Below are 27849 nucleotides of genomic sequence, written 5' to 3' on the forward strand. Positions count from 1 at the left end.
TATGATTCTATAAAGAAAAACTACTTCAAATCTGCCCTGGAAGCTGGTGCTTGAGTTTATAATGCACATTGATAATCTAGGTAAGGCAGAGTGGTTTTTATTTAACCCTATAATCATTTATTCTACAAGGGAAATACCAAATGCTTTGTGCAGAATATAATGCTAGGTGATATGAGGGAAAGAAATCCAGTTCCTGGCACAGGGAGTTCCTGGTAGTAGGGAGTAGGGGTGGCAAAAACACGGATCTGAATCTCAACTCTACCACCTACTAATTCTGTGGCTCTGATTAAAATACATGTTCTCTCTGAGACTTCCTTTCCACATCAGTAAACGTGAAGAATAAAAATGACTTAACAGACATGGTGAAAATTAAAATTAAGTATAAAAGACCTGGCTCATAGTAGGTGGCAAATCATTTTCCTACTTCCACTAGGAAAGTGTTCTGTTTTCCTTCAAAGAACTTGTACTCATAAAGAAATCACTCACACACACAATCAATCAACATGCGATAGTACATTATTAAATGTCATTGTCTGATTAAAAAGGAAAAAAAACAGACTGGTTCTACCACCAGTTTGCAGAAGGAAAGAAATCTAATTATAAATGACAGAAGAAAAATTATTAGGAAAAAAAATTGACATGTCTTCAGTTCTCATTTTCTCTACATCCCCTAAGTAAGATTTGGATTCATTATTAGATTGTTGTTAACATAATACTATGTCCATTTAACACGCTATACTAATCCATCATCGTAACTTCAGACGTGATGTGTTTTCCTATTAATGTGTGAATGGCATGTTTTCACTATGGTAATGACACATGATTACCAGCCCACTTCCCCAAGAGTGTGTGGCAAAATGAGTCTCATTACAGCCAACATCTCTGTACAAAGAAAAGATTTTCCTGCCCTGATCAGAGTCTATTTCAAATAGACATTAGATAAATCAGGGTAAATCTTTTGGGCTGTATCCTGTTGTGGGATTAGACCTATATAAATACTTGAAAGTCTTATTCTACATAAAATTTCTATAAATGCTTCATAGTTCACTAGGATCATCAAGTTATAGAAATTTTGATGTAGATGAAAGTACTGTGGACATTATACAGGTCTATCCCAATGATGGAAAGGAATCAGAAATTTAGATTTTTCTCCTTACTGCAACTTAACCTAACTATGCAGCTAGTTTCCTGTGCAGCCACCATGGTAAGTAAAGATCCGTTCTAGAGTTAAGGAAATGCTACAGGTGAAGAGTCTTGACCTCATGTTCTAGTACATTTGCAATTTGGAATACAGTGAAATGATGGAGAGAAAAAGAAGGAAAAAACAAGAGGTCATTAGTATTCTTATACAGACTTTGATAGGGAATGTGGTACAGTGGCATTTATCTTGGTGTTTTATGTAAATTGTTGAGGATGATTGTTTTTATCAATCTACCAAGATTCATAAAACAACAAAATCAAGAAAATGATTATCTTTGTTATTGGTCTGCTTTATATAAATATTCACCCCAAGGATCTAGGTATGTCACAGTGTTTGGCTTGTGCCTCCTGTTAGTTATTTAAATGATATATAGTTTGATATCTTTAAATCTGTCCAACAATATCAGGAGGATACTTGAAATGTTCACGTGTGTAATTCTTCTTGATTAAAATACAAATTTATAACAATCTGGTATGGCAGAATTTTAAAGTTTGGGGACTATATTTGCACTGGAATGTGATAGATAATAAAGCATAAAAATATTTTTCTCCACAGAGAAAAAAATACACACATTTTAAGTGTAATTCCTGCAAGACTTCCTATTAAAATATTTTGAAAGATGGGAATGTGAAATGTAGACTGCTTGCAAATCTGGCAAATTATTACCAATATTCCAACCTTGAGACATTTATCTTGAACTTTTCAATTTTCTCATGTTAATAGAGGGTGAATTTTCATTTCAGTAAGATGAAGATAATGCTTCTGGCTTGATTTTTTTCCGGGGCTCATTTGCCTAATGGTATTGCCTAATCCTTCCCATTAAGATGGACCAATGACCTCTCACTTCCATTTTCCAGGAGATTGGCTTCAGTAATCTCCTGTCCCACTGGGTGAAAAGATTTGCATGACAATATAAAATGGAAATTAGATATTTAGACGCTATTCTTGCTAAAGTCACTCTGAACTTCATGTGAATATTATTTTTTCCTACCCTTTCCCATAAACTTTACCCATGATGACGACCCAGAATTTCCCTCTCAAAGTACAAAAGAGTATAAAAAGAAAATCTAAAATAGGTGTGATTAATGTGACAAAGCAACATAAGTAACCCATTATTACCTAACCCTATAGCATGAATCTCTTTTCACACTGATGAATAAGATGGATTGGCCAGTTGTCTGGAAAATCATATCCAAATCCAATGTTAAGAAGTTAGTGCAACATTTCCAAATTAACCAGATAAAAAGAGTCAACTAAGCTTAAAGAAAATTAGAACCATTTAGACAATAAAGAAAACCCATTTAAATTATATTTTGTATTTATACTATGTCCCTTTTCTTAAAGTCTTTATCCCAGGGAGTTTTGAAATAAGGAAAAACAAGGGCATTTTAAATACTACGTATATATTTTTATATGTTCTTTAAATGTCCTATACATTAGTCTGTGATCAAAATTTGAGCTTATAATTTTGATAATTATCCTAAGAACATGCTTTTCTAAACCATTTTCAGTTTAACATTTATATGTTTATAATTCAACCGTAACCTGCTTCCAAAAAACTTTCCAGATAGATGAAAATGATTTTTTAAAAATTTCACCATTCTTTGCCCCTGCCAATTTAGAAAAACAAGTTTCTTTAAAAAAAAAAAGGAAAAAAAAACCTAGAAAAATAAAAGTCCTCATGGTAGTTTCACTTTTTTTAAATATAAAAAACAACAAAATGTATATATTTTACTAATATGCAAGGGGAAATGCTCCTGGCAAAAAACCAAAGATTTGAAATAAATGTCTTTGTACCGGTATGTATATCAATAACATAGAAAGAGGTCGTTTTTCATTCCTAGGTCAAAATTAAAACTTTCAGTTCTTCATCCACTTTCAGAATGAATGCAATACCCATATCTTAGGTGAAAACCGTTCTTTAAGTTTCTCAAAATCTCACTTTCCATTAAATTTTGAACTGTTTTCAGTATATTTCCTGATATCCTCTGCTCCCCTAAAACTGTTTTTAATTAGGAAAACGAAAGTATTAATATAAGCGCATATATTTGCTGTTCTATTGATCAGAAGCGGCTCCAAAACCATTTGCCTAGCAGGTTCAAGGGCCTGGGTTCGATCCCCAGCGCCTCCAAAAAAGGGGGAGGGCGGGGGAGTAAAACAAGTCAACTAGACTTGGCGGCTTTGAACACCCAGGGTTTAAACAGAAAAGCAACCGAAAAGTCGGACAGGGAACCCGACCTTCCGCGTTTTTAGGAGTGAGAGCAGCTACTAAACTAGGCAATGGTTGTCCCCGGATAGGGAGGTGAAGCAGCAGGAGGAGGAACCCGAGGTAGACGTCTGGGAGCTGCTGAAGAATGCGAACCCCAACGAGTACGAGAAGATCGCTTTCCAGTACGGCATCACCGACCTGCGCGGCATGCTCAAGCGGCTCAAGCGCATGCGCAGGGTGGAGAAGAAGAGCGCAGGTGAGTGCGCGCGGGGCGTGGCCGCGCGGGCCCCAGGCAGGTGCGCTGGGACCAGGCGTCTGTGAAGCCCCCGCCGTGCTTCTTCCCGCCTCCCACTGGGGTACCACCTACCTCGTGGAATGGAGTCGTAAATGTCCGCTGCCACTGGGAACTTCTCAGCGGTTCCCTTCTTTAGTCTCCACCTCCGCCTCGCTCCGACTTTCGATTCTCAGTTAGAGGACAACCTGCGTCTCTTTGTTTTATCACCATATTCTTACAGTCCTTTGGTTTTGGGAAGTCCACTTTTCACGCTCAATACGTTTTGTAAAGCAACCATGCGTCTCCCCGGGCATCGGAAGTGGTTGTAGTTTGTTGTGGTTTGAAATACCTTTGTGAAGAGGGAAAAGAGAGAAAGGAATACATTTTAAGTAGATAATTAGCTCTTCAATTTTCTGTGCTAAGTCGTCAGTTGCCTGTTTGGTGATACCTAAATCCCATTATTGTTTATTGTTTTGTTGATGTTCAGGCAGAATTTAAAGACTCTTACTACCTCTTTTTAAAAATCTCTGTATTTCTACCCACACCCCCCACCTCCATAAAGGTAGAGAAATACAGAAGTGGTTTTGTTTGGTTTTGTTTACATAAGCAGTCATTCCTACTGTCTGTACTCAGAAAGATGATGATAGATAGATAGATAGATAGATGATAGATAGATAGATAGATAGATAGATAGATAGATAGATAGATAGATAGATAGATGTATGTAATGTCCAGGGATTGAACCCAAGTGTGCTTTACCACTGAGCTACATTCCCAGTCCTGTTTATTTTTTATTTTGAGTCAGAGTGTCACTAAATTGCTGAGGCTGGCCTGGAACTTGCAATCTTCCTACCTCAGCCTCCTGAGTCCCTGGGATTACAGGCATGTGCCATCTCACCTTGCTCTCAGACACATATTGACTAAATTCATAGTATATATACACACGAATTAACACATTTTTGTTGCTTCTATCTACCAGCTTTTGCAAAAATTCTTGATCCTGCATATCAGGTTGATAAAGGAGGCAGAGTAAGGTTTGTTGTGGAACTGGCAGATCCAAAGTTGGAGGTTAAATGGTACAAAAATGGCCAAGAAATTCGACCCAGCACAAAGTAAGTGAGCTTTGCAAGTATCAATGACAAAAATAAGTACATCAAAGCGTTTAAGTAAATCAAAGTGTTTGACTTAATTTTCTGAGAATACAGGACTTTTTAGTTAAAATGCAAAATCATATGAAGGGAGAATAAAAATTTAGTCACTTCATGTATTTTGTGATTACTAAAATCACAGTATTATATAAAATAAACTTCACTTTATGTTTAATTCTATACAGACTATTTCAAATGATTCCCAGGTATGATTTAGTGTCACTACAGGTTATATGTAATTATTTAGGAGATTGCCAAACTTTTCCTAGTTTTTAAAATAAAATAAAATTTTTTTGAAATACATATTTGATATGCCAGTTGGGAGTCATACCTCATAATTAGATGACTTTTGTTTTTTGAAAATAGTATCTGTATTTGATAATGGTTGAATACCCTCTATATTCAATTCAGGAGCTATTTTGAGTTCTGTTAGAACTGTTTCATGTTGAGATCTAATGAAATGCAGGTCTAAGCCCATGTTTTATTATTTCTTGGCTCTCTCCCAAAGGAAGTAGACAAACTAATCCCTGATGTCTGATGGTATCTCTAGTCTATTATGAAACTACTTTACAGAGATCCTCCTCAGCCTGAGAGATTTTCAACTCCAGTATATTTTTTTAAGTTAACAAGAGCCACGTGTACATTGATAAAAGACTTTAATCCCGGAAATCTGTCACTTCTGGAGTACAATTAGGTGGTTTCCAATTTCTTAATGTGATCATGCCAAAGAGTGACTTTGTAATAATAATGTTTATATCTGGTGCAAAAATCTCATAAAGACAGCCTGGAGTTACCAAAACATAATTTTATTTGGCGAGTTTTATCCAGAAAACAGTGTTGAAATATTTTGTTCTTGAAGTCTTCAATTTGAAAATTTCCCAACTCCAACTACATTTTCTAGTCTGTTATAATGCTGTAGTATGCTCCTCCATAATCCAGGTCACAGATTACATTTTGTTGTCTTCTTGGCTTCCTGTTTTCTTTTTCTGAATACTCAAATGCTTTCTTAATAGATGTCAACTGTGATATGAAAGCGTGGGTTTTTATGCTCACAAAAAGCCATCACATTGTATAGAATTACTACCTCCGTAGTGATTAAAGTCATATAATTCCTAAATTAAACAAGCATTTATGCACCTGACAGTCTGCTGTGTACCTGTGCTAGGTAATGAATGAAATACATCAATGAATAAGATTAAGTCTCTGCCCCCTCATAAAGCACTTCGATTGATCTTTAAAAGAATGTGCAGAGTTTATGGGAAAGGGGAAGAACTGCAAAATGAAATTGACCAAACTATGTTATGGGCATGTAAGAATATATTACAATGAATTTCATTTTATGTATAACTATAATGCACAAATTAAAAAAAAAAAAAGTAAATTAATAGAAGGAAGACCAAAAAGGTAGAGGAAGAGAATTAGGGGGAGGAAGGAAGAACTGAAAAGGGGCAGTACTGGGATTGAAATGGAGTAAATTATGTTATTATGATTTTATGAATATATTGAAATTAACCCCATAATTATATATAAATACAATGCACCAATAAAATAACTTGTTGTCAAACAGTGAGTTTAAAAAAAAATCAGTGACTAAGCCAATCCCAAAAGAACGAAGGCCAAATGTTTTCTCTGATATGTGGATGCTGATCCATCATGGAGGGCGGGGCAAGGAAGAATGGAGGAACTTTAGATTGGGCAGAGGGGAGTGAAGGGAGGGGATAGATATGGGGGTGGGAAAGATTGTGAAATGAGATGAACTTTATTACCCTATTTACATGTATGATTGCACAAATGGTGTGACTGCATCATGTACAACCAGAGAAATGAGAAGTTGTACTCCATTTGTGTACAATTTTGAGTTGAAATGCATTCTGCTGTCTTGTGTAACTAATTAGAGCAAATTTTTAAAAATCAGATAGTAAATATGTGAGAGGTGGTTTATATTTGAAACGAAAACCATATGTAAGAGAAAACAGGAACAAATTAGTGTTTATAAATATGCATATATATATCACGAATCATAAAGATGGAAATTATTTTCTGTTCGATGTTAAACTATGTAAAATATATGCTACAAAAATGGAAGATTAAAATTATTTCCCTTACTTGCAAATATTACCAAATTATAAACCATCTTTGCTGACAATAAAGCAAAGAATAATATTAAGTTCATGAATTCTGTTTATCTTCCTCCCATTTAAAACAGATACATCTTTGAACACAAAGGATGCCAAAGAATCATGTTTATCAATAACTGTTCGCTGACGGATGATTCAGAGTATTATGTGACAGCTGGTGATGAGAAATGTTCTACTGAGCTCTTTGTGAGAGGTAAGATGAAATTTCTTCCTATGGTCATCATTACTCCCAGTACATTATTACTCCCAGGGGTAATGATCAAAATGAAAGGCCAGAGGACTTCTTCAGAGATAGCAGCATTTCTAGAAAGGGTTCATCTTGGCTGTTAGATTGGCCCAGCATTGAGGCCTCGTGTACTGACAGGTATCATGAATCCTAAAGATTCTTCAGTTGTCTTAACACTAGAAAAGTCAAGGGGAAAAAGAACAGCTGAGTAAAACTGCCTCATAGTTCTGACTCAAGCCAAGCCTTGTTCTGCACAATAATTGTAATAGTTATAGCTTCTGAAACCCAACAAACTTCACTGGATGATCTTTGTTCCACACCCTCCACTGATAACAAATAGGATTCTCTTGAAACCAGCTTCATCATAAGAGGGCATTGGTGGTTTGCATCAGTAGACCATCATTGACGAAGACATTGTGAAGAACGGGAGGGGTGAAATGAAGCCAGACATCACTTATTTTTTTTATGAAGCCCTCTGATGACAGATAACTCTGTAATCTCTATTCTTCTTTAAGAACCAAAATCAAGAACTTTTAGTGTTATCCATTCTCCTTATCAGAAGCGTCTACCACCTGGTATCTTATTGGTTGAAAGAAGGATTTTGATACATATTTTATCTGCTCTCTAAAACAATGATTTATTTAATTTGGAGTGCTCTGAGGAAGTGGAGAGAACTTTCTTGGGGTTGTCCTTTTTTTTTTTTTTTTTTTTTTTCCTGAGAACAGACATTAAAAAAAACCTCACCTCCTATTTACTATGACATGAAACATAGGTGATGCTTTGGTATTGTTGGATTTTCATTTGTGAACAAGTCAGGGTTTGGGAGACATGTTTTGAATATTTAATGATTTTGATTTCTCCCCTTTTCACCCTAGAACCTCCAATTATGGTGACCAAACAGCTGGAAGATATGAATGCTTATTGTGGGGAAAGAGTTGAATTGGAATGTGAGGTGTCTGAAGATGATGCCAATGTGAAATGGTAAATAGTTTTCCTGATGCCTGTACTTTTTAAATTTTTGAACCAGGGGCACCTAACCACTGAGCCATATCCTCAACCCTTTTTATTTTTTATTCTGAGACAGGGTCTCACTAAGTTGCTTAGGGTCTTACTAAATTGCCGAGGTGGGCTTTGAACTTGCAATCGTTCTGCCTCCGCCTCCTGAGTTGCTGGGATTACAGGTGTTCACCATTGCATGCAGCTCTGTTCACTTTTAATAGACAAAAATAGTGTCTTACTAGTTAATAGAACAGAAAGTACATATGACTTTATGCAACAGACTCTTGACCTTGTAGAGATCACAACCTTAGTAAAAGATGACAACTAAAACTATTCTATGATCTTGGGGTTCTTTTCAGTTATAAGACTGAGAAAAGATCCAGAAATCTGTATTGGTAAGGAAGTAGGAAGGTAGGCATTTATAAATACTCATGTTACCCTAGTCTGTTTGACTCCAAAGACCAGGGATACTCTGAATCTCTACACTAGTCTTCTTCTTCTCACTATGCTTTACTGACAACTTATATGGAAAAACACATATTTTTTTCGATTACAGCCTCATCACTGTATTGTTACAGCACCCCCAGAAAAGTATTTTAGGCTGAGAATCACCAATTTATTTTAAAAAATAAATAAATAATTTATTTTAAAAAATTAGAAAGATCCAGACTGGGGATGTAGCTCAGTGGTAGAATATGTGCTCAGCATATGTGAAACCCTAGGTTTGATTCTTTGCACATAAAAAAAAAAGTAAATAAATAAATAAAAGGGTTTTTTTCCCGGTCAGGTGGAGAGTGTTTTCTTACATGTTCCCTGTGAGTAATCTCAAAATCAAAGACTAGAAGATTCAAAATCTTAAAATGAAATGTTATGTCGGCAAGTAGAGTAAATCACACGGAGGAATCTGTAGTAATTGGTACAGAGTACATTGTTCATGCTAATCTATTGTCAAAGCTATTATTAAAATGTGTCAAGAACCCAGAAGGGGGTACTAACCACGTTCAGCATCTTCATTTGATTGGCTTATTTTCTCTTAATATTATATTTGTAGACAATACTTGTTATAATAGGAATCCATCGGCAGATAGATTGATATATTCTTTGTTTTTGTTTTTGTTTTGTTTTTTGTTACCAGGGATTGAACTCAGAGGCACTCAACCACTGAGCCACATCCCCAGCCCTATTTTGTATTTTGTTTACAGACAGGGTCTCACTGGGTTGCTTAGTGCCCCACTGTTGCTGAGACTGGTTTTGAATTCGAGATCCTCCTGCCTCAGCCTCCTGAGTGCTGGGTGATTTATATATTCTTTAACTTGGCAAATTGTTCTTGTGTTTCTGGCATCTGCTAGAAACTCTGTGAGACTCCGGGCTAAAGCGAGAAACAGGACTAATGAAGTTTGTTTCCTGGGAGTTGTTTTATAAAACTTTTTTATGATCCACATTAACTCAGGTTTAAGAATGGCGAAGAGATCTTCCCTGGTCCGAAATCAAGATACAAAATTAGAGTTGAGGGCAAAAAACACATTTTGATCATAGAGGGAGCCACAAAGGCCGACAGTGCGGAATACTCAGTGATGACAACGGGAGGACAGTCATCTGCCAAACTGAGCGTTGACTGTAAGTAAGATTGCTTGGGTGTCTTCTGAGTTGGTGGGCTAATCATGTTGTGCTCATTAATCCAGTTTTAGGAAAGTTCCAATCTACTTGATTTATACTTGTGGCATTTTATTTATTTATTTATTTATTTTGTACTGGGGATTGAGCTCAGGGCACTGGACCACTGAGCCACATCCCCAGCCCTATTTGCTGAGGCTGGCTTTGAACTCATGATCCTCCTGTCTCAGTCTCCCAAGTTCCTGGGATTACAGGTGTGCACCACAGTGCCCAGCTACTTGTGGCATTTTTGAAGATGTGAAATAGGATTCCATTTTAGCTGAGTGTCTATGTCAGATCAGTCAGGGTCTCTGAGAAAGGAACCAGCTACTCAATTTAATAGTAGACCCCCAATACCAGGAAGAAAGTATAAAAAAAAATCACCAGCTAGAAAAGTTACCCAAAAGTTTCTAATCCCAAGACCATAAAAATAGATGGTAAATACTTAGATATCAAATCTTGATAATGTTTGCTTAATCTACAGGTAAGCATACTATCTAGTCATTAAAGAAATAACCAATACTCTGCAATTACATTTGGGGTAAGAAGAAAATTATTCAAACCAAGGGGACATAATTGAGAGCACACAACCAAGGAGTAGGAGCTTATCAGCTAATAGGCTCTAGAGCTTTGAGAAAACCTATGTACTTTCCCAAATGTCCTCTAACAGTAATCACTTCTCAGTGACAGAATCTGTCCCAGTTTGCCATGAAAATTTAAATAGCAAAATGTCAGGGTGAGTGATAATACATGCAGAACAGAAATCTTGTTTCCTTACTTTTTGTTGGCCCAGTTGTAGTTTATATGCTCCCAGATTTGTTCAGAAGCAATCTCATTACACTTCTTATGCTTCATGGAATTATGGCCATTTTAGTTTAATATCAAAACGTTTTTCAACAAAAGGCAGATCCTTGCCTTGATCTTTGTATCCATTTAAAGCAAGTACAGCCAGTGCTGCTCTAATTCAACATATGCATTTCTAGTAATCATTATGCTGTGCAAAATTGTGCAATAAAAATCACAGAGTTTACTCAAGAAATGGAAACAATGGGCACAGCACTAGAGACACATTTTAAAAAGAAAATAAGGACCTCATTTAAAAAAGTGGCATAATTTACCCATATTAAATGATCAATAAATATGACAATAATGACAGCACTTTACCTTGAAAAAGACCTGCCTTTTGCTTGTGGAAGCAATGCTAGAAGGGTTGGAGTTCACATGCTATTGCAAAGAAGGAGGAGGATCATTTGAGATCAGATGGATAGTTGTAATCTCCAATGTGAACAGATGTGGCTTATAGGTGAACTGAGGTTGCTGATACATGTTTGAGGTGTGCTTAGGTACATTTGGTGCAGCCTTTTCTGACTCAGTTCTGCTGGGTGCCACTTTCTACATTTGCCCACTTAGGGGGGATGAAATTGTGTAAAATCAAATGTGTGAAATTTATATTATACCCTAACTGTCCTCTAATGTATCAGTTGCACTGGGACAAATTCTCATCTTCAAAACAAGCATGATAGCAGAAGTGAGAGTAGCATTGTGAAATGCCATCACGCTGGCCTGCCTGGAGTTTGGGTTCTGCACTTAGGATGCTCTTCATCTCTACAGTGAGGCCTCTGAAGATTTTGACACCTCTGACTGATCAGACTGTAAAACTTGGAAAAGAAATATGCTTGAAGTGTGAAATCTCTGAAAACATATCAGGAAAGTGGACTAAAAATGGCCTGCCTGTTCAGGAGAGTGACCGTCTGAAGGTTGTTCACAAAGGAAAGTAAGCAAACTGGGTGCCACTGGCAAGGGTTGGTAGCCATCTCCACCTTCTCACTTCCTCAATTACATACTCATGCAATTTCTGATTGGAGAGTAGTCATAGGGAGATGATCTACTGCTAGTTCTTTGCTTGCAACTAGCAAGAACCTGCGATTTCTCTGTTGTGCATCACGTCCTACTTTCAATCCTGTATTTGTACCTCACTGGGGTTTTTTGTTTGCAACCCATTGACTGATTTTGTTGCATCTAAACAAGAGGTTGGAAAAGTGATACTGAATTCTAACTGAAAAGCTGGTCAAAAGCATTAACTGTCCCTGACCAATGTTAAAAAAGATTTGTAGTAGATTATTAGTTTGAACTTTGCTTCTGCCCTAAGCCCAGCCAACCAAGTCATGGAGTTACTCATGATGATGTTCTACACCACCATGCCAAAACTAAGTTGCTTATCTGATCTCCCAAGAAATCTAGAGAAAGATAAATAATAGCCAAATTCCAAGCAGACCAGTTTTAGTGGGCATGATAAGGAAGTCCCCACTGCTTTAACCTGTACAAGGAAAACAACGTTGAAATAATCAAATTTTTGTTGTTGCTGTTTTCTTCAGCTCTTTTCTGTCTATAAAGCCAACCTCTTCTGCTCAGCTCATCAGAACACTCATTCTACCTTCTAGAATGAGGTGTTGCCCAATTCCAGAGTTGCCAGCTAAGATCTTTAAACTAAATTTGTTTAAATGTTGTCTTTTGACACCAGTAAATGTCACATTTTTTTCCCTTTGGAGGTGGGCATAATATCCTAGAATCTAGCAAAGATCTGAGACAAGGATCTTAAGTTTGGACCAGTGGGCTCTTATAAGATCAAGAATGGACTTTTGGGAAATCCACAAATCCTCTGAAACTGTGAGAAAATTCTGTGTGTGTACAAAATACACACTTTCTGTAGAGAAAGGGTCCATAACATCCATCTGATATTCATTAAGAACTCCTTTGACATGTAAAACCAAAGTCAAGATTATTATTAGTCATTTGAATCTTTGGTGTAGCATTATTGAGATGCTGTGTCTTAGTCTTTTTAAAGTTATGAGAAGAAAAAAGAATAATAGACTCTTGCATACATAATAAGCAGGTTTTATTTGTAGAACTATTTCTATGTACTCTAAAATAGATCTAATTTAGGTCAATAAATAGGATAATTAAGACTTCACATTCATTCTTTCTCTTTCTCTCCACCCCTTCTCTTTCCCTTCCCTTCTCCCTCTCTCATCCATGAAAGAAGTAAAACAGATAGAAGACAGGTGTCTTTTTAGTTTAGGTCATATGTAGGCTAAGTCTTTGTAAAGTCTTAGAAATGCTTTTCTCATTTTCTTAGAGTCCACAAGTTGGTTATAGCCAATGCGCTCATTGAAGATGAAGGTGATTATGTGTTTACACCAGATGCCTACAATGTTACTTTGCCTGCCAAAGTTCATGTTATTGGTGAGTAGATAAAAGAAATCAGTGTATAGTTGTATTCTTATTTGTCTGTTCTAGTTTACCTAGGAATTGTATTCAAAATCATGTGATATTTAAAGAAAAAATATATCACCTGGTTATTAGTCACTAATCATAAGTACTTGGTTCTTAAATCTTACAATGGAATAGTTTTGCAAGGTACTGGGCACCAACTACCTTAACCCTTCTTATGCTCTTTTTAGTCAATTTTTTAAGGCTGATTATTACCAGTGTTTAATACTAGCCAGTCACTAATCAAAATAGTCACATGGAAATGACTGTCTGATAACAAAGGCCATGCTTAATACTCCAGATCCTCCTAAGATCATCCTGGATGGTCTTGATGCTGACAATACGGTGACCGTGGTTGCAGGAAATAAGCTTCGTCTTGAGATTCCTGTCTCTGGAGAACCACCTCCTAAGTGCATTTGGAGCCGAGCAGATAAGGTTTCTCTCTCTCTCTTTCTCTCTCTCTCTCTCTCTCACACACACACACACACACACACACACACACACACACACACACAGGCTATCCCACTCCTTGTATTCCTTTAGTCAGATGAAGAGAGAAGGAAAACCAAGTATAAAAGAACAGTATAGATGTAATTTCTTTGAAAAAAAAAGATGACTGGTTTTCAGGCAGATTTGATAATCATTTACTTTTCATATTCTAACTACCTACTATGTAGTCAAGTGTGCTATTGTTCATAACGAACAAGGTCCCATCTTTCATTCTGTTGATGCTATGGGGTAGGATAGAGAAGAAATAGTGATTATTTTAGATAAGTATATAAGTAAGAGATCAAAGTCCCTCTGGATAGCAATTAGCATTATAAAGATGATAAAAGAGAATGTCACGAAAGCTAGTGGCTGCATAGTCAGTGGCAGCCTCTGAGAATGACAAGGAACCCCCTAGGTGACGGTGAAAGGGAAGGGATTTCCAGGTGGAGGCCATGCAAGCACAAAGGCCAGAGGGAGAGAACAAGCTTGGTGTGCTGGAGGAATAGAAAGAAAGATGGCGCAGCTGGGCCAGAGTGAATGAGGAAGAGAAAAATAAGATTGGAGTGGAAGAGGAGCACTGCTGAAGGCTTCCTGCAAAAGAAGAGAAAAAGAATATTCTGTTTTTACATTTGAAAAGTAGAAATGAAAAGCAGACTTCTACTTCCAGTCAAAATCAAATCAGAGGAACCTGATATATATGCTCATCTGAAGTAAGCCCCCAGATTGACAAAACACAGGAACAATGCTTTTCAAGACAGTGGACACCAAACAATGAAAGGCAATGACCCTAAATAAGGAAACAGGTGTGTCTACAATTGCCCTAGCTTCCTGCCTTAAGAGAGTTTCCAGGCAGTGTACCAGGAAAAGAAACCTAGACAGATTCCAAGTTTAGGACTCCCTTCGTATAAGGACATGCACAGCTGGAGTTCAGCAGAGCCATACTGGAGGAGTTGCACAGAGAGAGCCCTGGAGCTCCGGAGAGGGTCCCTCTCAAGTATTCAGCAGTTATCAATGCACGTTTTTGAGGAAACCACCCAGGACTGAGGAAAGAACCATCAAAGAGGATTAAAAAGAAGAGGGATCATTCACACAAGGCCAGGAGTAGTGCCTGGCCCTCCTCAGAGCAGACTGAAAGCTTCATCCTGCACAGTGCATTGAGGAGACTCATTCCAAAAGTTTTGCCTCGGTTGTGGGAATAATTAGCAGGACACTGCTCAGGACATATCTAACAAATCAGAAAAGCAAACCCTAAAAGGTTCAATCGATTTCCGAGTAATTTAATTGTGTTTCAGAACAAAGCTCAAGATTTGGAGTACGAAAGTATCAAGCATCCAAAAAGGTAAAATTTGTAATATCTGCCATTGGTCAAACATCACAGTAGAGAAATGAGTGGGAAGTGTAACCAGCCCAGATCTTGCACATGTATTAGAAATAGCAATCAAGGACATGAAAACAGTTCATTGTATTCCAAAGTTCAAGCAGATAGGTGGAGAAATGTCAAGTTCTCCATTCAAAGTACAGAAAGTATAATAAAATGGAAGAAAATGAGTGGAAAAATATTTATAAAGGCCCAAGTCAGGGCTAGGGATGTGGCTCAGTGGTAAAGTGCTTGCCCAGCATACATGAGGCCCTGCGTTCAAATCCCCCAGCACCAAAACAAAAAAAAGACCCAAATCAAATTGTCTGGAAGGTAAAAACTATAAATAAAATGTCTCTATATAAAATGCCTCAGATAAAAATATAGGGTGGAATTAATAGCTAATTAAATACCACAGGCAAATTTGAAGATACAGTAATAGAAATTATCCAAAATAAAACATAGGATAGAAAGAGGGGCATCCAATTGGACTTCTGATTTCTATTCTAGCATGTAAGGGGCTGGAGGTTGCCATTTCATCATCCAAGAGAAATGCTGAACAAACTGGAAAATGAACAACTCTGAGATCTGTCAGAGAAGTGAGAGGATAGGCAGACTGCTGACCTCGACACTGGAGAGACAAAGGCAGAGACAGAGAATCACAACCCAGGAGCAGAAACCCCTGCCCCGGAAACCAGTGCTGAGAGAAGAAAACATAGACTGTAATTGACAAATTTCTAGAGGCTCCTTCAGAAGAGTCTGAGAACTAAAAATTACAGGGGGACCCTGTCATGGCTAACCGCCCCCCCCCCCCCCCCCCACTTCTTTCAATTTTACTTCCAGGAACTCTTCACAGTGAATCCTGGAGAAAGATCCCAGCAGGGGCAGGAGAAACCATTTTGAAATATGTTAGAGCATTCTCTTCTAACAGGCAGGGCTTGCATTGGGGAGAAAATATTTTACCAGATCCTAACTTGCTGGTGTTTATCAGAGCCTACCCTACCTGGGGGAAGGGAAAGACCCAACTCTAGCCCCCTCAGGCCTTCCTGTCCTGCCTAAGGGGTGGGGGTCAAGTGAGAAGCACTGGAGACCAGTCCAGGGATATAAACTCACCAAGAGGTCTCACTTTATCTTATTTAAAAATGAGCAAGAAACTTGAACAGACACCTCAAAGAGTATGTACAGATGGCAAGTAAGCACATGAAAAGATGTCCAACATCACATGTTAATAGTATATTACAAATTAAAGCAATGAGATACCAGGACTCACCTATTAGAATGGCCAAAATCCCAAACAGACATACATGCAATGCTTGCCCAGGATGTGGAGCAACAGAGCTCTCAATCTTTGTTGGCAGGAATGTGAAATGCTATGGCCACTTTGGAAGAAAGTCCATCAGTTTCTTTCAAAACTGAACACGTTTTCCATATGGTTCAGCAATTTTTTTCTCCAATATTTACTCAAAGGAGTTGAAAACTTAGTGTCCACACCCAAAACCCTGCATACTAATGTTTATAGCAGCTTTCTTCATAATTGCCAACACTTGGAAGCAACCAAAATGTCTTTCTGCAGGTGAATGGATAAATAAACTGTGGACCTTTTGGTGTCCTCAGTGTTGAAGCACAAGCACTATGTATTTCCCAGATCACAAGAAGACTACAAATTGGTATCACTCATGAACAGAAGAAAAAACTTCTAAAAAATATTTAGCAGATCAAATTCATCAACATTTGAAATGAATGATGTATTTTTCCAAGGAAAGGAAAAGTTGGTTTAACATTTGGAAATGAATAAAGTTTATGATATTAAGACACACAATTATCTCAATAAACACAGCAGGGACTGGGGAGATGACTCGGTCAGTAGAGTGCTTGCCTTGCAAGCACAAGGCCCTAGGTTCAATCCCCAGCACCAAAAATAAGTAAATAAAAATAAATAAGTAAATAAATAAATAAACACAGCAAAAATTTGACAAAATTCAACATGCATTCCTAATCAAAAACAAAAACAAAAACAAAAAAAAACTCAACAAACTAAGAAGTAAAAAACTTCCTCAACCTGGTAGAAGACATTCATAAAAATCTTATAGTTATCATCCTACTTAAAAAAGACTGAATTCTTTTCTCCTAAGATGAAGAATAAGAAAGAGAAGATGTTTACTCTCATTACCTCTAATCAACATTGTATTTGAGCTTCTTGCCAGGGTAACCAGGCAAGAAAAATAAATAAAATACGTCCATATTGAAAAGGAAGAAGTAAAACTGACTTTATGTGCAGGTGATATGGTATAAAAAAAACTATAAGAACAAATGTTCATAGTGACTTTATTTTTAATATTTAAAATCTAAAAATAACCCCAAATGGATTGACAACTTTTAAGTATATTTATGCAATTTTAAGTGTACTCAGCAATAAAAAGGAATTAGTTACTGATTTATGTAAGAGCACAGATGAATCTCAAAATAATTATTCTGAATGAAAATAGACCAAATATTTTAAAAGTCATTTTTTAAAATGCTTAAAAATTGTCAGTATCAAATGTTGGCAAGGATATGGAACAACTAAACTTCCAGACATCTCTGGTGGGAATGCAAAATGGTACATCCACTTTTCATGAATTGCAGTAGAACTGTTTGGTAGTTTTTAATAAAGTTAAGCATGTACTTACTATGTACAACTCTATGATGCTCTCTCTAGTTATTTACACGAGACAAATGAAGACACATATCTACACCGAAACCTATACATCAATGTTTGTAGAAGCTTTGTTCATTTTTGTCAAAACCTGGAAATAACTCTAAAGTTCAGTTGTACCAATGTGCAGTTTTTATGCTGTGATCAGCATGGAATGTACAATAGAATACAACCCAGCAATAATAAAGAATGTACTAGTAATAGAGTCAGCAACATGAATGAATCTAAAAAGCATTGTGCAAAGTGATGCCAGATTCAAAAGGCAGTATATTGTTTGATTCCAGTTATATGACTCTTGGGAAAAAGACAAGCTTTAGGTACAGATATTAGATAGTGGTTGCCAGAGACCAAAGTGTAGGGTGTGGGTTGTTTGCCAAGGAACATGGAGGTACCATTGGAAGTGACAGAAATAGTCTTTATCTTGATAATGGTGATGATTACATACTGTATCAATTTGTCAAAATTCATAGAACCATGTTTCTAGAAAGCATAAATATTCTTTTATAGAAATTATAGCCCAACAATCAAACAAAAATAAAATACAGAAAACTGAGGAGGAACATGTAACAGCACCCTAAATATTTTCTTTCCACATTAAAATAAGGAAGGACATATTTTATAATCTTAGGTTGGCATTTGGCTACATTGACTGAACTTTGTTTTATTATAAAATAAAAGAATTATGAAAACTACTTTGGGTATTCTTACTGTTGTCTCAATTTTGTGTTGTTGACCTACATACAAGTCCTGATCCAACATAAGAGAAAGTTAATTTAATCATTACTGTCTAATTCCCCAGTTTCTAAATTACCCCAATATTCTGTTTTTTCTCTTTGTGTATTTGCTATTATTTGTCATATGGAAAATATGACCTGAGAATCTAAAAATGGTTGCTGCTTTAAATTTCAGGTTTAATAAAGAAAGTAAAAAAATAGAAGAAAGTAAAACAAAATAACAAAATAAACAAAATAACAAAGTAAACAAACAAAATAACAAAAGCCCCAACTTCTCTCTGTACTTTGGGAATTATTTATTCTTCATTGTCCTTATTGGAAATGGAAAATTGATATTCAACAACTTGAATGGAAAGTTGACCTGATCACCTTCTTCAACCTTTTTCGTGTTTTTAAATTTTCAAGACATCTATGGAAACTAACAAATCATTATTTAGTTTCTGGCATGTGTCTGAGTATTTCTAATTTCATTCAAGAAGAGACTCTTCTTCTAAAGTACACTGTGCCCTCCTATTTTCAGTCCTCCAACTTTCCCCTGGGAGAGTTGGTTGATGGGCTGTGGGATCCAGTTCTGCTACTTAGCTGTATGGGCTTGAACAGGTTAAGTCTTCGGTTCCTCATGTATAAATGGGATACTGCCTCTGTCACTAGAGTTCAGGGAAGATTCAACGAAGAAAATACATTTTGGGCTTTAACACCATGCCTAGCCAAGTTGAAGTATCTCTTCTTAGGTGCATCATGCCACATTTTCTTTTCTTCTCGTCAGGCTATCATGGAGGGCAGTGGCCGGATACGAGCAGAATCATATCCTGACAGCAGCACCCTGGTCATTGATGTGGCTGAAAGAGATGACTCTGGTGTTTACCACATAAATCTGAAGAATGAAGCTGGAGAAGCACACGCAAGCATCAAGATCAAAGTTGTGGGTCAGTCCTCCTGGCGAACAAATGGATACGTATAGATCAGGAGTAGACTTTGCCAAATGATGTTTGTCTCAGGTTTTCTGGGTAGCCAACAACAACAACAACAACAACAACAAAAAACACCACCACAATATAGTTATATTTTATAAATCCCTCTCGCTTGCTCTTTCAACCTTTGCCACTTTCTTTTCTTTCCTTCCATTTCTTTCCTTTTCCTTCCCTTTCTCTTCTATTTTCTTGCCTGGAGGACTTGGCTTTGGAGGAAAGAGTAGCTAAAGGTCAATCATTTTGAATTGTTGATCATTAACTCTGCAAAGTCATATTCCCTTTTGTTGCTCTTTAAAAGTCATAGAGACACAATTGCTAAATAATTTCCCATATCACAATCCTTGTAGAGGAATAAGATTTGTCTTGGTCCTTAGTGTATTTTTCTTAAACCTAACTAAAACCAAGTAAAATAAGTTCAGCTAATTATTGGTATTTCAAGGTTTCAATGATCTCCCTTCTCATTTGAGTTTTCCCTTAAGAAACATATTTCAAATTGGCCAATAGTGGCCACTTTATCAGGCACTGAACTTTATTTACAAAACATGATAACTGCCATTTCTAACTTGGATTTCTATTAGTCAACATCTTGAATTTTCCAACAAATGCAAATTTTGCTGTAGTTAGTCCTTGATTCAGTTCTTCTGGAAGTTCATTTGTAGTTTTAAAACAATAACCCCTACCACCACCATCTGGCATCCAGGCAATGATTTCTTAGTTGCCATTTTCAGGGAAAGAGCAAGAGTCTTAGGTTTCACATGGAGTTTATTATGTTGTAACACTGGTTTAAGTGATTTGGAGACAACATCATATTTATTTTTATTAGGCTCTCCTTTCCTTGCCCCCAAAATTTGAGCATAACTTTTGGTCCAAATTAGTTACTAAGAGCATTTCAGGAAATATGGAAAAGTCTTTGAAATAGCAGTTTCTGTGATTATTACCAAAATAAACAACAACAACAAAAAACCCTATTTTCCTCTGTACTCTTTCTTCGTTTTATTTTATCTCCCCCCCCCCCCTTTTTTTTTGTCTGCTGCAGACATCCCTGATCCTCCAGTGGCACCAAACGTGACAGAAGTGGGAGATGATTGGTGCATCATGAACTGGGAACCTCCTGCCTATGATGGAGGGTCTCCAATCTTAGGTAACTGGATATTGATCAGTCCCTGTAACTGCTCGTGCAGTTGGTATTCTCTTTATGTATTTTAGTGCAGAGTATATTTTTTAAATTTTCATTTACAAGAATACCTATTATAAATATGACTTTATCCATTCAAATTGAAAGGTATATATTTTGAGATACTCTGTAATTATGTGAGCTTTAAATCGGTCTGATGAATATCATCTAATTTATTCCCTAGTCTCTTTTTTGTTTATCATTTATACTCAGTAACTAATTTTGAATAACTATAAGTCTAACTTTCACTGTTCTAGTCAGTAAGTGTCTAGTTCCATAGGGTTATGACATGAAGAAATTTCTTTTAGCTCTAAATGCTTAAAACAATTTGCTTCCCCAATTGCATAAGAATTTTTTTCTCCTTGCTAATAATCAGACTCACAAAACTTACATTTCCCCATCTATCTTCTTTGCCGGGCTCAGAGCCAATATAGTTGGCTTAAATTTAAAGACTATGTTGCCACAACCATACTGATTACGTTACTATGGCCTATTTGTGTGCAATCTGTTTTTTTTTTTTTTTTTTAATTTTTCTAGTATAATTTTAATTTTTTCTAGTGGTTATTTTATTTTTATCTTTATCATAGGTTGTTAATGTTTGTATTCCCTATAATCTCTCTAACAACTGATGGAATAAGGTGGGTCAAAATACATACATATATGACTTTCACATACCGTGCTGAGAATATGCAAACTTTTAAGAATGTTTAATATCTGACAAAATTCAATTTTGGAGACCAAGGAAAAAATTCTTCAGTTTCCATTTTGTGTACCTGTAGGATACTTTATTGAGAGAAAGAAGAAGCAAAGTTCCAGGTGGATGAGACTGAATTTCGATCTCTGTAAAGAAACAACTTTTGAGCCCAAGAAGATGATTGAAGGCGTGGCCTATGAGGTCCGCATCTTTGCAGTCAATGCCGTTGGAATCTCCAAGCCCAGTATGCCCTCTAAGCCCTTTGTTCCCTTGGGTGAGTCAAAAGAATCATTATCGCATAGTACAACTCTTCCCTTCTGATGTCTAGCTGGGAGGCTTCTCAGAGTGGTGGGTGGGCAGGAGGTAGGAAGTGGTTAAGGCAGTTTTCTATCTCATAAATTTAAAGATACCTTTGGTAGAATTGAGTATCTTCATAATTGCCGGGGTCCAGCCCTAGCAGGAGTCCATGGGTTCCACACTGGTAAACGGGGCGCGGGGAGACAGCATCGGCGATGGATGGAGAATGAAAGACACAGACTCTAGTTCTGGTGCAATCAATCCCACTTTATTCTGGGGAAGGCTGGGTTTATATACACTTTTCTTCAGGCTATGATGACAGGCTTATGATTAATAAAATCAAAGAAGTTTCCAAAGCATACGCAGAAATTGTTTTTACCTAAAGATTATGAGAAATCAGTAACCGTACAGATTATAATTATTTTAAGAATATTTAACTAAGTCAATGAGCTAACACAATGTTTATTTCCTTAATATCTAAACTCTATGTGACCTAAGACTATTATTATTCTCGCGGTTAAAGCGATAGACAAATAATCTCACATGACCATTTCTACTAGGTCCATCTGGTTAATATCTAAATTGCTGAGTTAAGGGCTACAGGAGGGCAGCAGTCCCAATGGTTCCCGTGGCCACGTTTTTTTACTGAATAGATTACATTGTCTTATGTAGCTCTTTTTCCCAGAACAGGGCATTGTGTACCAATGTTTATTATAGGGGTGACCTATTCTTTGTAGGAAGGAAGGAATGTTGTGAAACCTTATTCTTTTACCTTACCACCACACATAAACAAAACCATCATCTGGATTAAACCACCCTGTAGGAGACAGGGGGAGATCTATATCTACCTTCTCTAAGGGCTTGCCTTTAGGGGGGTACCAGGGCTTGCCATTGATAAAATAAGCTAGTCCATATCTAGTAGCTACTGTGGGAGGTGCTTTTTGCATACTCATGGTTGAAAAGACAGATGGTTCTGTGGCCAAATTTATGTACTGCATTACATGTTCGTAACAAGCACCCCAGGAAGAAGACACATCACACAGTGGTAAAAGATTTTTTACTACTTGTGGCTGAGAAGGAGTTATAGTCCTTAATGTTTTATTAATATTCTTGGGAAATTCTGTAGTATTCCCTTCACTCTCAGTGATTACTACCAAAGAATAGTGTGAGTAATATAATATTAGAAACATAATGCAGAAAAAGCACCAGAGCCCGGAGGCAAGCATCTGGCATCTCCCGGGACGATGAGTCTTTGCAAACATCATTCCCCCAGTGGATCCTTGTCAAGCACTGGTTGGGTTGCCAGGCGCCCCCGCACATAATGTAGGCCCTAGGATTCATATTCAGAAATCCAGTGACAGCCATAGGTGATTCCAGGAGCCACCTCTCACTGAAAACAAGGAGCCAACTCCATTGACACAAAGGTACTCTCCATTGGACCTTCCCAAAGTATAAGCAGACTTTGGTGTACATACTACAGTGTGACTAAAACAAACTGAGATCAGTTCAACAGCCTGAACTTGAAAACTAGCCTCTTTGTTTTAAGGTTGTGCCTTAAATGTAATCTTTTTTTTTTTGGTGGGGGGGGGGGTAGGGGGTGGTACTAGGGATTGAACTCAGGGGCAGTCAACCACTGAGCCACATTCCCAGCCCTGTTTTGTATTTTATTTAGAGACAGGGTCTCACTGAGTTGCTTAGTGCCTTGCAGTTGCTGAGGCTGGCTTTGAACTCACAATCCTTCTGCCTCAGCCTCCTGAGCTACTGGGATTACTAGTGTGCGCCACCCCACCCAGCCCTTAAACATAATCTTTTAAACCAAAAAAGAGTTGGTTCAATGTAGGCAAAGAAACAAAAGATTAGATGTCTCCACTGTTTTATGGTACTGAGATATTTTTTTCAATAGAAATAAAACAGTGTAAGCATTTGTATTTTAAAATTAGAAGGTTGTAAGAAATTTACTCTGGATCATTAGATCCCAAACTTGGATTTCTTTGACGTCCTTGCCCTCCCAGCCTCTCACGCCAACCACCCAAATTAGAGAAAAAGTGTGACCTTGTTGCCACAATTCTTATGTTTGTACTACACACAACCATGCCCCAGGAGTTTTGATTGAATTTTATTGAGCTGTGAGGCTGCTGGCCTCATTTTTAGTGGTAGCCCAGTTCACTTTATCACAGTTCCTGCGTCCTAACTCTTTAGATAATAGTTTCTTCTGTTTCTGTCTTTTTCAAGCTGTGACCAGCCCTCCTACTCTCCTGGCTGTCGACTCTGTCACCGATACCACTGTCACCATGAAGTGGAGGCCCCCAGACCAGATTGGTGCTGCAGGTTTAGATGGCTATGTGCTAGAGTATTGCTTTGAAGGAAGTAAGTACAACTAGCAGTCACAATGACTAGCGTCCTCGGTAGGTGAGGTATGCCCCACTTCCTTTGTTCTTTCAAGGGAACTCATTTCTTCCCCCACCAAAAATGAGATTGAATCAGAGGTCATTCTTCTGAGGTGTATAAAAATGTAGCTCTTCTTTAGTCCTTGATGCTAACAAACTGAGACCTCAAAGATGTCCTAGCTGGACTGTAAAACTGAACACAAATGATCCAAGTCATAGGAGGTAGGTAGGGCCTCTGACAAAACTCCAGGGTCTTCCACTTTGAGAATGGGTGGGATTGCGTTGCACCAGAGGACAGTGAATGCCTAGCTGAGATGAAGCATGTTGGAAATTTTAAAACCTGTGCCAAGTGGAAGTTCACTATCAAAAGAGCTGCTTGTTTGGGTTAAGAATAAGAGACTACATATTTGGCCATCTGGTGATTACCTCTTGCATTCTTAAGGGAAAAAAGAAGAATTAAGAATGACTTTTAATTTTAAAGGAAATAGCATTAAATCCCAGAGAGTATGAGAAATAGTTTCAACATGTGGCAGTAACTTATCTCCAGGATCTGGTATATGAAAATTTAATCACTTAAATTTAAGGGGAAAAGAGTAACAAGACCAAAAAAAAAAAAAAAAAAAAAAAAAATTTACTCGTTGAAGTAATGGAAAAAAGAGAAAATGACATTAGAAAATATGGGCCAGAATTTACCCGAAATCCAAAAAGTTGTGACAGTCCCCACAGCCTGTTGCTCTCCTTGGCTTCCGACTTGCCATGACTAGGATGGCATTTGAAACGGGTAAGTTAAACGACCAGCTATGGACTCAGCCTCCACCCTGGGTGAATGGTAGGTAAACGATTCCCCAGGGAAACCTGTTTATATTCCACAAAAAGGAGCCCAAGGTGTGACCGCTAAGGAAACTCTTTGGACCCAAGCTTTAACATGGATGCTCCAAGTGAAGGAAAGAGGCTCCAGAGCACACCTGGGAAATGGGGAATACGAACACAGACGTACCCTCCCTGGAGGAAGACCAGTGTGGAGAGAAAAGCTGCGGAGAAAGAAATCCCAGGCCCTGGGCTTTCAACATCAGCAGAAGTGATCCTTGCTGGCCAGGAGGGAAGAAGAAAGGGGAATGAAGTATTCTGGCATCACTGAGTTCCTTTCACATCTATTCCCTCAAAAAGGACCGTGCTTGTTTTCTCCAGGGCTTAGAAAGGCACTAACCAAAACCCGTGGGGATATTAGAGGGAAGGTCCCAGGGTTAGCCCAGCGAGGGAGGGGGCATTGTCACAAATGCAACAGGAAAGTTCTTGAGAACTTCAGAATATGGTTTATTCCCATTTCATTTGTCCCCTTATTTAAAAAAAAAAAAAAAGCACTGCACTCTGCTTTTTATACTGCCCAGCCAACAGAATTTCCCAGTCTTATATGTGATGTGGCTGCTGAGCACAGACCTTGTGTATGTATGAAACAGAGCCAATTCTTTACTCTTTTCTTTCTGATAGGTTTAAAAAGTAAGAAGATACAGCAAAATGATAGATGGCTGTCATTTTGATGTTACCCACCTTAGATAAAATACAATGAAGTGTATTTTACGAAATTTTGTGTGTGGTCTGTGTAGATATATATGTATATACATCTATACATATGTATATGTACACAATCATTATTATGTATCTATTTTGCCACATAACGTTTTAGAATTAGCTTTCTATGGAAGTTCTTTTTTAACGTGTATATCTTTCTTCTTGCGGTCTTTTCTTACTTTCTTTACATGGCTGCCTTATTCTTTATTCTCTTTTAATGCCTGTTGTCCTCCAGACTAATTTTCTGTAGTGTTTAATGCTTTTGGATATGTCAGGTCTATTCTAGAAGAGAAATCTTTCTTGTATAAGATCGTGTGTTGTTTTTGACTCTTTTTCTTGTTTTGTTTTGTTTTTTTTTTTTCTTTAATGCCTGCAGTATTTTACTCTTGTTTTTTGTTTCCTTCGCACTCATTTCTTCTCTCCTTTCTTAAAAATTCACCTCGTGTATTAAATGACTTAACATATTCCTTCTACATCCCCTCAGACTTCATTTTCTTTCTTTCCGTTTCCCTCAGTTAAAGTGGCTCAAATGTGAAGAGGTGGGTGATTTTTGTTCCCTCCTGATCACTTCCTTCCCCTTTTCTCTTGGATATTTTTCCTTCACCAGTTCTTCACTCTTTCCTACCTGTTTTCTCACTCTCATATTTTCACTCTCATTATCTCTTGACTGTGAAATACCAACAGTTGCTTAAAGTTTTATCTTTTTCAAAGTCATAAATATTTTTATCATCCACACGCCCTCTCACTGGCCAGGATGTCTGGCTTCCTGACCTTTCTCCTTGATATTTCTGGTAGGTTGGAAGAGGTGGGCAAAGGTTCCCAGGCTCAGTCAATCCTAACCCCACGCCCCAGCTCCTTTCCTGTACCAAGAAAGTCACCACCCCAAACCAGTGGGGCAGGCCCAAGACTACCCTGTGAGCCACCCACAGGGAATGTAGGGACCCAGCCAGACCCAGTTTGTTTTCTTGACAGAGTTTGTTGTCCCAGCCTCCTGAACTGCTGAGCCAGATTCCATGTCCATTAAGAACCTGGCAAAACATGGCTGAGCCAAACAGAGGCTGACCTTATCACAATGCCCACACTCCCAGATTCTGATGAAGGAGCCCCACCATGGGAGCATCATGCTCCCGGAGACTAGGGAAGACCCTTCCAGGCTGAGGTGGCAGGGACAGGTACAGGATAAACTTTAACTGTGTGCTGGTCTCCATGGATTCCAGGGCCTCCTCCTTTCCTTTCAGGGTTGCTTTATTCTCTTTATCTTCTTCCCACAGCTGGAAATGTCCCAGCTTCCTTTTTCCTCCTCTTCTCTTTTCTTCTCCCTCCTCTTCTCTGGGGCAGGTGTCTCAGGACAAAACCCTAGGCTGCCCAGGGCAGGCTGTGCCTCTCCCGAGGAACCCCCCTAACACGTTTGGTCTCTTCCGTCACTGCTCTGAAGACAAATCTCTGCATATTTTGCATACTTTACTAACAGAGAATGCTGACTACTGATACCATATTCTTCTGGTGTGAAAGTGGGTGTCTTTAATTAATTTTAATGACGGATTCTCAAAGGTACATCAGCAAAACAGTCTGATGAAAATGGGGAGGCTGCGTTTGATCTACCAGGTAAAGTATTCTGTGAAGCTCTTGGCCTTTCTTACCATGTGATAACATTCCTAGGAATTCCCATGACCACCCGTGAAGCGCACCCACTGCCCACACACCAAAAAGCCCTAGAGCTGGGGGAGGAGGAGGGGAGCTAGTCCTCGGGATCCAAGCCATCTTTTGTCCCATGTGCATAGTGCACACTAATTTTTGCAGCCGAAATATTCGTAAGCCCTGGATATTGGGTTTAAATTCTCTTGATGTTGTAGACAAAGCTACTAAATGTTAAGAGGGAAAAATCAGCTTTTTGACTGAGAATGAAGAATCGAGCTGACTCCATGTGAGCTTATCGCTCATGAACTGCTTCCTGTTTTGTGAATATTAAGACCTCTTCTTCATGCACAGATTCTCTATGTTCATATTAGTGTCTCACAATCATGAACCCACCAAGATAAAGTAGGGAAATTATGTGATTTTAAAGGTTGAAGCCGCTCGTGAGAAGAGCCATTTTCTATTTCTCTGAACTTTAATGTACACAAATGACTAAATATCATGATCACATCAATCATTATAAAACCAAATTGGAACAAAATTGCTGCAAAACTCTTGGGGATAATTATGACTATTCAGGATACTTCAATCCTGAGTAAGAGGTTTCTCCTAAACAGCAAAATTTGATACTTTATTCTTCCTGTTGTTTATGTTAGCCTTTTTAGGTCATTTTTAAACTTAAATATGTGAAAAATGCCCACCCATGTAGTCCAAGTTCAGACCAAAGTC

General features: G+C 37.9%; 1 protein-coding gene across 5 annotated transcripts in view; it reads left to right on the plus strand.

Moving 5' to 3' along the window:
* MYBPC1 (myosin binding protein C1) overlaps positions 1–27849 on the plus strand; it is an 83103-nt gene that overhangs the window by 35922 nt on the left and 19332 nt on the right. For all 5 annotated transcript variants that reach the window (XM_079141364.1, XM_079141361.1, XM_079141365.1 and 2 more), the window contains 12 exons: positions 3500–3666; positions 4664–4796; positions 7039–7163; positions 8072–8177; positions 9646–9812; positions 11460–11622; positions 12985–13091; positions 13420–13553; positions 19160–19319; positions 20401–20505; positions 21318–21506; positions 23762–23896. In XM_079141364.1, coding sequence (XP_078997490.1) covers positions 3500–3666; positions 4664–4796; positions 7039–7163; positions 8072–8177; positions 9646–9812; positions 11460–11622; positions 12985–13091; positions 13420–13553; positions 19160–19319; positions 20401–20505; positions 21318–21506; positions 23762–23896 — 1691 coding nt within the window. The remainder of the gene's footprint in view (positions 1–3499; positions 3667–4663; positions 4797–7038; positions 7164–8071; positions 8178–9645; positions 9813–11459; positions 11623–12984; positions 13092–13419; positions 13554–19159; positions 19320–20400; positions 20506–21317; positions 21507–23761; positions 23897–27849) is intronic.

This window comes from Sciurus vulgaris, assembly GCF_902686455.1.
Source record: "Sciurus vulgaris genome assembly, chromosome: 5".
In the NCBI taxonomy this organism is placed as follows: domain Eukaryota; kingdom Metazoa; phylum Chordata; class Mammalia; order Rodentia; family Sciuridae; genus Sciurus; species Sciurus vulgaris.